Genomic DNA, 13,536 nt, shown 5'->3' with positions numbered 1-13,536 from the left:
ATATTATGCACTGTACATGATGATATGTTCAAACTCTTTGCAATTTTACACTGTTGAACTCCTTTCTGATATTGCTCCACTATTTGTCGGTGCAGAATTAGGGGGATTGGCGATCCTCTTCCCATCTTTACTTCTAAAGGCCTCTGCATGCTCTTGCGACAAGGCTTTCGCAGATAGCTTTTCGCAGACAGTTGTAATTTATTGTTGAGCGGGGGAATAGGCGTGCGCGATGTTATTCACCGGCACAATGCAAGGGGGCGCAAAGTCGCTAGGAGTAGTTGGTGGGTGTGGTTAGTGGAGTGTTTATCCTCTGGTTACATATAATGACTAGAACTTTTTTTTTTATAATGACTAGAACTGGAGTCGTATAGATGTACGTACTTCCTCACTTCCTCAATCAACCGCTCTTCATGCTGCTCCATCTTCGCTCGTGTTTTTAAAAATGCCGGTCGTGAAAACAAAACAAACCGGGAAAGTAGGGAAGCGGAAGTGCATGTACAGCGGGTAGAGTGGACCAATCAGAGCCCTCTTGTCTGCGGCGCTGTCTGCGAGGCTTCTGTGGTGGTCACAATTTTTGGGAGGTGCGCGCAGAGCGTCTGTGAAGGTGGGGGGGCTACGCAGACACTGTCTGCGACACCGTCTGCGAGGACTGGGTTGTCAGCATAAATTGGCCTTAAGAGCCGCTGCCACTCCAAGATGCTCTTTTTATACCCAGTCATGTTAATGACCTATTGCCAATTGACCTAATGAGTTGCAATTTGGTCCTCCAGCTGTTCCTTTTTTGTACCTTTAACTTTTCCAGCCTCTTATTGCCCCGTCCCAACTTTTTTGAGATGTGTTGCTGAAACTTCAAATGAGCCAATATTTGGCGTCAAATTTCAAAATGTCTCACTTTCGACATGTTGTCTATGTTCTATTGTGAATACAATATCAGTTTTTGAGATTTGTAAATTATTGCATTCCGTTTTTATTTACAATTTGTACTTTGTCCCAACTTTTTTGGTATCAGGGTTGTACTACAGGATCCCCAAAGACATAGTGAGTGATTGGGGACCCCAGTTCTTGTCGAGGTTATGGGCTAGATTCATCTGTCAGTGACAGCACAAGTTCATGGCAGCCTTCAAATGGCCACCACGGACTACAAATCCCAAGTGCCACAGTGCCCTCCCTCTCCCAAGTTCTGATTGAAGACACACCTGTTCCATATTCCAAGTAATCAGCTCACCCTAATCAAGGACTGCAAACACACATACATGATGCGAAGTATCGTTCTGTGTCCCCATACCTGATCATACCAAGCCGTTTGCTATTTTGGCCTGTTAGTTAACCTGACCCCCGTTACATTTATTATTGGACTCTGATACTGTTGTTTACCTCTGATACTCTATTTGCACATCGACCGACCTGTGGCATGAACCTGACTCTGATTCTCACTTTACATATTGGATTTGGTTACCAGTTTGTTATGTACCCACTCTTCCCTGCAATTGTGTCTGTAACTGCCTGCACACACTGATAGTTATGAAGTGTTTTATGATGTCTTCTTTCAGATATTTTATTACAGTCTACTGAAACTGTCTTGGTACTTTCCATAATTGTACTCAAATTAATTATCCAGTACATTGGAGTGTACCACATCCTCATATTATCAAAAAAAAAAAAACAAGCAAGAGAAAGATATTTTTGTTCAAGTAAATTGAATATAATAATCATGATAATAAATAAGGACATAGGGCAGCAGCACAAATATTTAACTCTTATGGGCAACTCACAACTTTTACAAGGAAAGGATTTCCTGCAACAGTGTTATAAATAGAGAAATATGTAATATTTTAGTATAAGAGATGAAGCAACTATGTCATCACAGCCTTGATGACATGAACTGTGGTTTCATGAATGTGATAACAAAATCAGATAGCTTCTATTACCAGATAAAACAACAGTCCAAATCTTTGATTTAGCTTGGACTTAGAAGTTAATTTATATTGACTATCTTTGTTTCATTTTTCTTTTTGCAAGCCTGTCTTTCTTTAACAATGGATTTTATTATAATGTTTCTTTGTCCCACACATTGTTGAATTTATACATTTATACATTGTTGAATTTAAGTTTTTGTTACTTTTAACCATCCTGTCTGTATTATTATTAAACTTATACATTTTTTTGTGCACTTCAGTCAGTGTGCACAATGAAAATTATTATTAAGTCTGTCCCAAAACTGATAGATATTCATTGGGGCATATGTTTTACTCAGTTTTTATCGTGAATCTATGTTTGCTCCAAAATGGGTGAAATTATGTCTAATCTTAAGCAATATAATTCCAGCAATTTAAACTACAGCATATAATCAGAATCCAGGAAATCCAGTGTTTTCCTATAATTAGTTATTTAAATAAAAAAAATCAAAAGTTACTTCAGGAAATGATTTGTGTTTAAGACAGAATGAGGAAGTGTTTAACAGCACTCTTGTAGCAGATCTTGGATGCAAATGCACTAAATGTACTACACAGGATGGTCTTCTGGTTTCATAGGCTGAGTTAGATGCTGCTGGAGAAGCCACTACTTTTACATTATATTACAGAACTAAATTACAGTTAAGAAAATATCCAGTGAATTTCTATACTTTGTGTATATATATATATATATATATATATATATATAGGTCAGCCCTAACATTAAACCCATCTGCCTTATGTTGTGTAGGTCCCCTTGTGTTGTCAAAACAGCTCTGACTTATCAAGGTATGGACACCTTAAGGCCTCTGAATGTGTGCTGTGGGGTCTCACCATTTAAGTCCTGTAAGTTACAATTTGGGGCCTCCACAGATTGGACTTGTTTGTCCAGCAAGATAATGTGATAATCACAGATGCTCAATCAGATTTAGATCTGGGGAATTTGGAGGCCAAGTCAACACCTTGAACTCTTTGTCATGTTCCTCAAACCATTCCTGATTCCATCCACATTATTTAAATGAAAATGTGATTCATCAGACCAGGTCACCTTCTTCCACTGCTACATGGTCCAATTCTGATGCTCACATACCCATTATAGGCACTTTTGGCAGTGGACAGGGGATAGCATGGGCACTCTGACCAGTCTGCAGCTACGCAGCCCCATACACAGCAATCTGCGAAGCACTGTGTCATCTGATACCTTTCTATCATAGCCAACATTAATTTTTTCAGTAATTTGTGCTACAGTAGCTCTTCTGTGGGCTCAGACCTGACAGGCTAGCCTTCGCTCCCCACACACATCAATGAGCTTTGGGTGCCCATGATCCTGTCACCACTTCACTGATTGTCCTTCCTTGGACAAATCCATGTCAGGAACACCCCATAAGACCTGCTGTTTTGAGATGCTTGTCCATTTTTCCTGCTTCCAACCCATCAACTTCCAGAACTCACTGTTTACTTACTGCCTCTTGACAGATGCCACTGTAATGTGATAATCAATGTTATTCATTTTACCTGTCAGTTTATTGTTATGTCTGATGCATCTACAAACCTGCAAGAGGGACTGGCTAAGTATGGAATTTGATAGCATATGTGTATGAATACAGTACCAGTCAAAGGTTTGGACACACTTTCTAATCAGTGTTTTTCCATTATTTGTATTAATGAAAAGATACTTCATGTCTTAAAGCAATGATGAACTGTAATTTCTCTTTACTTAGTTGAGACTTCTTGACATAATGCGGATTACTACAGTTGTAGAATAGGGCTATTTACTGTATTTTTATTATTTACTACTGTTTGATGATCTCATACACATTAAGAAGGCAAGAAACTATAGTCCACTAATTAACTTTTGATGAGGCACACTTGCTATTTGAAAAGCATTCCAGGTGATTACCTCATGAAGCTGGTTAAGATAATGCCAATAGTGTGCAAAGCATCATCAAGGTAAACACTGGATATTTTGAAGAATCTAAAATATGAAACATTTTGGGTTTTTAACACTTTTTTGTTTACCACATAATTCCATATATGTTCTATTTGTTATTTCGTAGTTTTGATGTCTTCAGTATTGTTCTACAATGTAGAAAATGGTCAAATTACAGAAAAATCTATGAATGAGTGGGGTGTACAAACTTTTGACTCATACTGTAGGTGCCTTTATGACAAACACTTCTGTGGGTATCATTTTAAATATGTGTGAGGTTTGAAAGAGCCTCTGTCTTTTTCTGTTTACTGTACACAGGTTCATCAAAATCAAAAACGTATTCATAGTAACTTATAAGACAGTAAAATCAAGTATTTAGCATACATAAATATCTTTCATGCCTGTATTACTACATCTAAAAGTAAACTAACATAACACCTAGTCTACTCTTCTCCAAGCACCTAGGCTAGCATATCAAAAATACACTAGTGCACATCCCTTTAAATATATTTTAGTGTGCTTGAAGTAAACTTAGTTAAGCAAACTTATGTGTATTTGAATGAATTTCAACTTGGCATATATGAGTACATTTTTTTTAGATCTTTATTGAAATTCAAGAACATGACATTAAAAATTTCATGACATATGAAATTAGAGCATGGACGCTGGCCTTATGTAACGTACAGCAGCCTCTTCCCTCTCTCCTGTACCTCAGTAGAATGATGATTCTAAAAAGGGTTAAAAAAATATTCATAAGTCCCAACCCTTATCTCATATTTCCAACTCTATCATACTACCTGTTAACCATAACGGCATTAATTTTGGCCAAATCTGTATTGAGCCTGAACAGTGAGAATTAAAGTACAGAGAACATGGCAGAAAATGCTTTAAAATTGACTGTGTGAGCATCAAACTCATCTAGCAGAGCCAGTTTTTCCTCAACATTGGCATGGAGAGGTACTGGTATAGTAAGTATGGTAAGAAGTGATTGTGGAATAAAAGGTGTGGAAGTGAGACACTGCAACATATTTGGGTCAGTGGTCAGTTTTTCAAGCTTCTAGTCTGGGACTTTGAGTAGAGTATCATGATCAGACACTGTATTAAACAGCTTTGCCACAAGAGCCATTTAGCCCATGTTTCCATTTTACTGAACAAAGTGAAATTGGACAAAAGTGCCAAATCACCACAATGTAATTCTAAATTCTTATTAAGTAAATAGAAAATCAAAATAGACAGCCAAAATCTCCATGATGTCACTTATCAAGTATTTTGCATTCAGGTCTCATCAGTGTAATTAAGAAGTGTAATTCTCATCTCATTATCTCTAGCCGCTTTATCCTGTTCTACAGGGTCGCAGGCAAGCTGGAGTCTATCCCAGCTGACTACGGGCGAAAGGCAGGGTACACCCTGGACAAGTCGACAGGTCATCACAGGGCTGGCACACAATCATTCACACTCACATTCACACCTATGGTCAATTTAGAGTCACCAGTTAACCTAACCTGCATGTCTTTGGACTGTGGGGGAAACCGGAGCACCCGGAGGAAACCCACGCGGACACAGGGAGAACATGCAAACTCCGCACAGAAAGGCCCTCGCCGGTCATGGGGCTCGAACCCGGACCTTCTTGCTGTGAGGCGACAGCACTAACCACTACACCACCGTGCCGCCCAGAAGTGTAATTAATTATGAAATTTAAAACAAAATCTAAAAGTGATTCAAGCTCTGAAAATCTCTATATTACATATTGAATTCCCTCCGAACTCCCAAAAGCTAAACATGACACTAAACTTGACAAAATGCAATTTGACATAGTTGACATTATATTTTCTAGCTTAGAAATGATTGAAATCACCATGGCACTTTCCATCTTTTCTCTACTGACTAGCTGTTATCCTTCCATTACCTTAATGAATTCTTCTGAAAATTACACTCAAGAACCATCTCTTCTTCATACATACAGTTTTACTCTTCCCACAGTCTAGTGTCATTGAGGCACAATCCTCACCTCTTCCCCATCTCTCCTTGTATAAAACACATTTATTTGGGTGCATGCCTTTGGCAGGGATGTGCTTTTCCCAGCGTTGGCCAGGAGAGAGAAAGCAAGGGGGGCTTTTCAACCAAGGAGTGACAGATCTTTTATTAAAAAGGCTGGGCCCCTTACACACACACACACACACACACACACACACACACACATGCACACACACCCTCCCTATCCACGTCTGCTCCATTGTCACCAGGCTTGCTGTTGCTGAAGTGCCTCCCCAAACCCTCCTACTGTGAGCTTTCTCACTGTAACTCCGAGTGTAGAGTGAAATCGGGCAGAACCCCTGAAATGTGCACACACCCTCTACTACTTTTTCTTTCTTTCTTTTTTCCACAGACACTTTCTCCATGCCATTCAGTGTAGGTCCTTCGCTTGTCAGTATGAATAGAGCAGGTCTGAGGAGATGTTATAGACAACACAGAGAGGAAAAAAGTCAGAGACAGAGAGAGAGAGAGAGAGAGAGAGAGAGAGAGAGAACACAACTGTTTTTTAATGTGTTGATATACACAGCTTTGCGCTAGAGATAAACCCTTTTGCCCCATAACATCCCCTAACCCCACCCACCTCTCACAAGTACTGCTAAGTCGAGTGTGTGTGTGTGTGTGTGTGTGTGTGTGTGTGTGTGTGTGTGTGTGTGTGTGTGTGTGTGTGTGTGTCGGGGTGGACCCACAGCCCAGTACCCAGACCCTTGAGCCCAAATATTCAGTGCATCACAGCACAGCCGTGGGACAAGAGAGAAACGAAGAGACAAAACTGGGGAATAGGCATGCCAAGCAAGATCACTTGGGGAGTGAGTAATAGCTTTGGTGCTTTCTTTTTAATTTTAATTCAACCTGCTCTTTTTTTATGCACAGTCAGCCTATCAATTTTAATGCAATCTGGTTGTAACTTCATTCACCATTTATCTCTTATCTCACTTTTCAATCAAAACCCATCACTTTGTGAAATTTAAACTTTTATCAGAATAGAATTTAGGACTTACCTTAGAATGTGTAAAGCAGAGCTGTTATATGTCAAGAGGAGTAAGTAAAGTGCACCACAATTTATACAAAAATGAAAAGGTAAGTGAAAATGATAAGGAACATGTATACCTGTAGTGCTTTGCTATTGTTATATTATAGCATCTTTAATGTGAAATAAAGGGAATTGAGGGTTTACAAACAAAGGACTTGATTAAGAATGACCTTGTTTGCTGTATATACACCCTAGTGTCGAGCAGCGTGGGCCTTGTGGATTCTTCACACATTTAATTTGTTTAAGTGAAACCTGTGGTTTGGATGCTTCTGGGTTACTATGGATTCAAAAGCATTAGACAGAAACAAATGAACTTGCTTGATATAATCCACAGAAAAACAAATCTGTTAGAAATGTCTTTGCTTAATACCACAAGTATCAGTGTATGATATAAAGGTATAATATATCTAAAATTTATTTCAAACTTGAATATTGGACTAAATTATTATTATTATTATTATTATTATTATTATTAAGTGCCACCTTTAAATATATACATATATTTATACCAAAAGTGGTATTTTTAGATTATTATTAATATTTTTAGGTATTAAGCCAATTTTTTATTGTTTCTTAGCCATTAACCACAAGAGGAATAGAAATTATTCATTTGGTATATTTTTAATTGTGCAAATAAGTCTTTTCAGGCCACATTTTGTGAAATAAAGTGATTATACCCAAATTTCATTATTTTTTTTAACCTCTCTGGGCAATTTGTGTGTGGAGTACATATATTTTACAGTTCCTTCGGACAAAGTTTATTACCAGCTTGTAAAAAAAAAAAGCCTTTACCTTAGTTTTTATATACATTGTATATAAAAACTAAGGTAAAATTATTTTTCACACAGATATAGACAGACAAGTATTCAAGGCATTAATGTCCTTTTAACAAAATATTTCAGTGTTTCATAAAAATTCATTTTTATAAGATTGTAGTCTGAACTATAGAGGAACAGTGGTGGACCTCAGTATAGAGACACAAACCTAAGGACCTTTGGGACAAGTTCAGATTTTCCCATAGCTCAGTTGGGATTAAACTGGCAAATTTCTACCCAAATTAAATAGTTACTTAGTCATTGCCCCCCACCCCCACCCCCCACACATAAAGTAGGTTTTTGTTAAAGTCTTCCTGCGCAGTGTTACACAAGTCTGCCTGTGTTTGACACTAAAGACTTAAGGCTACCTTGAAATCAGCACACAATGTTATTTGTTCTTGTCATTTTACAGTACTCTGTGAACATATTGCCAATCATAAAAATGATATAACTACTCACTCAAACTCTAACTGTAACACTCCACCCATAGAATGAGGCAAGAGAAGAAATGTGAGCTAAGAGAGAAGCTTGCAGGAAAAAAGGAGCAAGCAGAATCAGCAGAAAAAATACTGATGCATCTCAAATCCCATGTAGGAGATGTTTATGTATCTTACATAAGAGCTGATTTGGGCCCAAGCTGATGTGATCAGAAAAGTCAACCTGTTATTGCACATGTTTGTGTACGCCACGGTGCAAGCTGCTGCAGTTACTTCTTTAGTGCAGGCTAATCGTTAGTTGCATGTCAGCATTATGCTCAAGCCCATGAAGGGAGACAGAGTCTGAATCAATAACCAGCCTCTGTAACTTTATACTTGAGGGGGATGCCACGGGGTTTTGGTTAATTCAGAAAACACTTATTTCTGAACATTGCAGATGTCTTATGTCAGAGCAGATTTGTTTTGGTGAAAGACATGGGCTGGGTTTTCTAAACTTTCTCTTTATTCATTTTTTTTTTAGTCTTCTGTTTCACTTTTCTGCCTTTGCATATTCACATGATTCCTGGTTTTCTGTTTTGCTACTCCTCAAATTTAATGCTCATTAATCTTGAGATTTTGAGAATGCTAGTTTCTATTAATCATTTCAAATATAATGCTTTTGTAAAAGGCAGACCAGATTTTGTCGAGCATTGTCAATGTTTGCAATATCACTTGTTTAATACATGATCAATATGTCCTCTCTCTCCCTCTCTGTCTGTCAATCTTGTCTGTTTTTCTCTTTCCTGCCCTCTTTCGTTCAATCTCACATGCATACACATCATTACAGATGCATACACTTCAAGCATGCATGTTTGCACACCCTCACACATACACACATGCACTCCTCCTGTAGTACACAAACAGACTGCAGTGTGCTGTCTAAGTGATGATGTCATTCTGTCTGCCGCAGCACTGGTGCACTAAGAGAGAGAGAGAGAGAGAGAGAGAGGGAGAGAGAAACAAAGAGGGTGAACATGACAATAAGAAAGATTAGTTTAAAGTTATATGATCTGTAGGTGGAGACTGTAGGAGGATCATCTGAGTGGGTTTAAGCATGGCAAATATCAGCAAAAGAGGATGTCTGATCTGTATTTTTACTGCACAGTGATTAAAATTCATGATTATCTTCACAGCATGCTGGGCAATTATGTACACAGAGTAATGACAGCAAACCAGCAATCCCTATGTTCAAATCATTGATAAATGAAAATGAATGTCTCATAGACATAATATTCATGTTAACTCTGCATTTGGTCATGATATCTGTTCATAGCTGTGTTGTAGCAATTCAAGTGAAACCATCTTGACTTCATGATAAAGCAGTAATGTAGCATAATTGACTATAAATTGGAGAATTTGAAACTCAATCTCCTGCTGCAGTGTGAATGGAAGGCAGTGTGTGGATACACAGAAAGGAGCTTGCTATGGGAACCATAAGCACAACATTTGGTGCGGTGGATAAGAGAGTCTCCAGCGCCTTATCTTGTACAGCCAAACACACTCATGCACTGACATAAGCAAACACCCAAATTCAAGATCATGCCTCAGCAAAATGTGTTCTTCAAAACCAACAGTCTGTGCTTAAGATTGACATTAATTTGTGCTTTTTCTTTTTACTTCATCCAAAATTGAGCCTGAAGTACATGTTCGGTTTTACCCTTCAAAGTCTTAAAAACACACTGCAACATGAAATCCCAAGGAAATAAATAAATAAATAAATAGATGTTCTTGATCTGCAACCCATTTAGTACAAATACCATAGGGTAATGCCAGCTAGCGGCGAACAAAATGACACAAACCCAGCTGTCACTCAAATCGGCCCCGCCCCTAATTATGCATAAATGGATGGGTCAATATAATTTAAACTGTTGAATTATATAAAAATTCACCCCCAGTACAGTTGTCATGAAGGGAGAAACTAGCTATAGAGACTGAAACCGGTTTTTGTACCAGGCTGTAAACATGTTTGTTTTCACCATAAATTTGGACATTTTAACATGGGGGATCTATGAGAATTGACTCGCTATTGGAGCCAGCCTCAAGTGGCCATTCGAGAAACTGCAGATTTTAGTACTTCCACATTGGCATCACTTTTCAGGACCAGAGGTTGCCACTTGACAAATACTGAACCTTTAGCAGTGATGCCTTAAGTAGAGCTTTAGGTCAGTCCAGAAGCAAGCTTTGTTATAGAGCATTGTAGTGCATCAAAAGCAAGAAATACAGTGAGAGGAATCTAGAAATTAGTCTGTAATATAGAAAAAGTGTGTGTGTGTGTGTGTGTGTGTGTGTGTGTGTGTGTGTGTGTGTGTGTGTGTGTGTGAGTGAGAGAGAGAGAGAGAGAGAGAGAGAGAGAGAAGGCTATTGTAACAAATGGGGCCCTAGCAGGTCACCAAGGCGTTACCATGCCAGCTCTGGCTGTGTAGCCATGCATGTGTTTGAGTGTGTTTTTTGTGGGTGTGTAGCCATCCACTTTATCTGAACACTTCAGAATCACCATGGCAGACACATCTACACATCCATAATCACCAATAAGTAATACCTCTTCAAACCTCTTCAAAACTAGTGCTGCTCAAAACTTCTTTAAGATAATTTCATTCTGAAGTTCTTCAAAAGCTGAACCTTTATATGGGTATGTGTAGTGAGTCCTTTTTGCAGAAAATGCACACACAATGTAGACATTCTACATTAGACACAGCATGTAGAGTTTTTCATGAATGAGAATGAGTGGTGAAGCAACACCCCTGATCTCTACCCCTTGATGTACAGACTGTAAACCTGTGTGTGTGTGTGTGTGTGTGTGTGTGTGTGTGTGTGTGTGTGTGTGTGTGTGTGTGTGTGTGTGTGCTTATATGTCTTCCTGCTCTAGGGGTGTACGGTAAATCTTCACTTCCCAGACACTCCAGCAGTGCTTACACTGTCTGAGGAAACCTCTCCATGAGATTTGCTGCCTCAGACTTCCGAAAATAGCTCCTCTCAGTGCGAGCACACACACACACACACACACACACACACACACACACCTCTGGCTTCTAGCTAGCTCTCTCCTCTCTCCTCTTTTTGTGAAGAAAACTGCTCAGTTGTCTGATATAAAGTTGTAGCAATGGACAAGTGCATATTCTATGTTTGTGCACCTTCTGATAATATTTTTTGACTGCAGCCTGATTTCACAGAGGCTTCCTCTCAAGGAAAGGGTTTTACAGTTTTAAAAAAAAATCAGGACATAGCTTCTATCATGTGTCCTTTTTTAGTGTTTGTTTGTTAGTTTGTTTACAGAATGAAATGCTCCATATCAGAATTTTTTATTATGTTAAAATTAATGATTTGAAAATGAATGGTGGTTTATTTAAAGCCTACAACATTCGGTTGCAAAACTGAAGTAAATAACTACAATGCAGTATACCATCTCTGAGCCATCATACTGTGTATGATATAAATAGTATACGCAAATGCAAACTGAGCTAAACAATGAATGAAATCAGATTTAACCCCATTGCTACCAGGGGCAAGCGCTGGATAATTGTAAGTAGACCCCTGACCTCTGAAATGTGCTATGGTTTGTTGACTGACTGCTAACTCTTTAATTGATGTGATTCTTTGTGTGGTGTTTTTACCAAGGTCTTTCAAAAAAGCACCTCGAGTCAATCTGAAAGCACCTTGTGTTGTGTTTGTGGATCGTTCTCATGCTTAACTCTGTACACTGTGTCTTAATGTTAGAAATGGAGATGGTTCACATACCTTAACAGTGCTATTTTTTTCATTTGTATTGATTATTTTGTAGTGTTGTGTGGTTTCTGTTAATGCTACTTTCTGTCAAATATTGAGTCACCACATCTTAAATGTCATAACATGGAGTATCTAAAATGGTCAGTCCTTTTGTTTTTGGGTTCTCAGAGGAAACATGACACTAAATGATCTCTTTACCAGATTAGTAACACAACTAATCTCACTCTCATTATTCCCACCTCTCTGTATGTCTATATATCTGTCTCAGACTGATGCTGCTACCAGTTTCCTACGTGCTGCCCGCTCAGGTAACCTGGAAAAGGCTCTAGACCACATCAAGAATGGTGTTGATATTAACACAGCCAATCAGGTGAGAACTGCCTCCACCTCTGTAAAAGTGTGTCATTATCAGTTTCTATCAAACCATTAAGGAAAATTAGCTGCTTTGTGGCTGTTGTTTAACACTGATAATTTCCCTGAAGCTCACAATCCACTCTTTTAAGCATGAAATGTTCTATATGACCTTGAGCCTCCGTTCTTGTCTTAGGTTATAATATTCAACAATTCGTCATAGAAGTACAGTCTCACCATATTTGCTGCTAAATATTTCAGCATGTTGCATCAGTGAGAAAGTGCTGAGCTGGAATACTGACATCCAGTCAGAGGATTAAAGGAACAAGCAGCGCCATGGAAAAAAAAAATTATTTATGGAAATGTGAAAGGTTATAACTGTTATTGCTGAGACATAAACTAACTCAAGTCCCATTTTCAATTTTATCTTCATTTATAATAACTTCCTTTAGCCGTCTGTTTCAAGGGTTCTTGAATTCCTGAGAGGATTCCTACCACCAATTTGTTTTCAGTGACAGTGTTTGAGGTTGCATTTGAGTTATAATATTAAAATTGTAGCCATAAGTACAGTTTTGATCACATTGAACACCGAAATCATTCATTTAGGTAATGAGCTGTGCTGTGATATTAGTGGCGTGACAGCACTTATAAAAATATTTAGCTGGCAAATAGGGAGTTTCCCCGTCTACGTGTTATAGATACATGTGTGATAAGATGAAAAAACAGGGTGTGAGCCTGTGAAGAGTAAGTCTTATCATTAATGCACAGACATACACCATCACAAACAAGTGCCAAAATGAGTGTGAGTGTGTTTGTGGTAGAGAAAGATACCTTTATTATGCTTATATGAAGGAGCTCATATGTGGTGTTTGAGCCAAGATCCTGTTTATTCCCGTGTGTGTGTGTGTGCGTGCGCGCGCATTGTGATGGGTTTAGCCATGTGGGACAGACTCAGGGGACCCAAATACAGTGTAGAAAACAGTGCTTTTTTATTTACAAAGTGAGTGCAGGAAGGGGAAGATGGGAGTGTGTGCAGCTCTTCGTGCAGGGTGTCTGTGGAAGGTGCAGTCATGGAATTAGGCATAGCCAGGAGGGCTGCTGTTCAAAGGAGTCCTGGAGGAGCCACTTCCTCAGACTGAGGTGAGAGAATTGTCCATGCTGGAGTCTAGAAGGTGAGAGAGAGAGAGAGCAGATCAGCCACAGAAACTTGTTCCTTATTACTCAC

At 38.7% G+C, this 13,536-nt stretch overlaps 1 protein-coding gene across 1 annotated transcript in view; it reads left to right on the top strand.

Moving 5' to 3' along the window:
• Positions 1–13,536, top strand: part of LOC132872204 (ankyrin-1-like) — a 265,115-nt gene that overhangs the window by 183,501 nt on the left and 68,078 nt on the right. Inside the window, exon 3 of the mRNA XM_060906840.1 lies at positions 12,229–12,330. Coding sequence (XP_060762823.1) covers positions 12,229–12,330 — 102 coding nt within the window. The remainder of the gene's footprint in view (positions 1–12,228; positions 12,331–13,536) is intronic.

Source organism: Neoarius graeffei, chromosome 24 (genome assembly GCF_027579695.1).
Source record: "Neoarius graeffei isolate fNeoGra1 chromosome 24, fNeoGra1.pri, whole genome shotgun sequence".
In the NCBI taxonomy this organism is placed as follows: domain Eukaryota; kingdom Metazoa; phylum Chordata; class Actinopteri; order Siluriformes; family Ariidae; genus Neoarius; species Neoarius graeffei.
The sequence above is the reverse complement of the archived record's forward strand: the minus strand, read 5'-3'. Positions and strand labels throughout refer to the sequence as shown.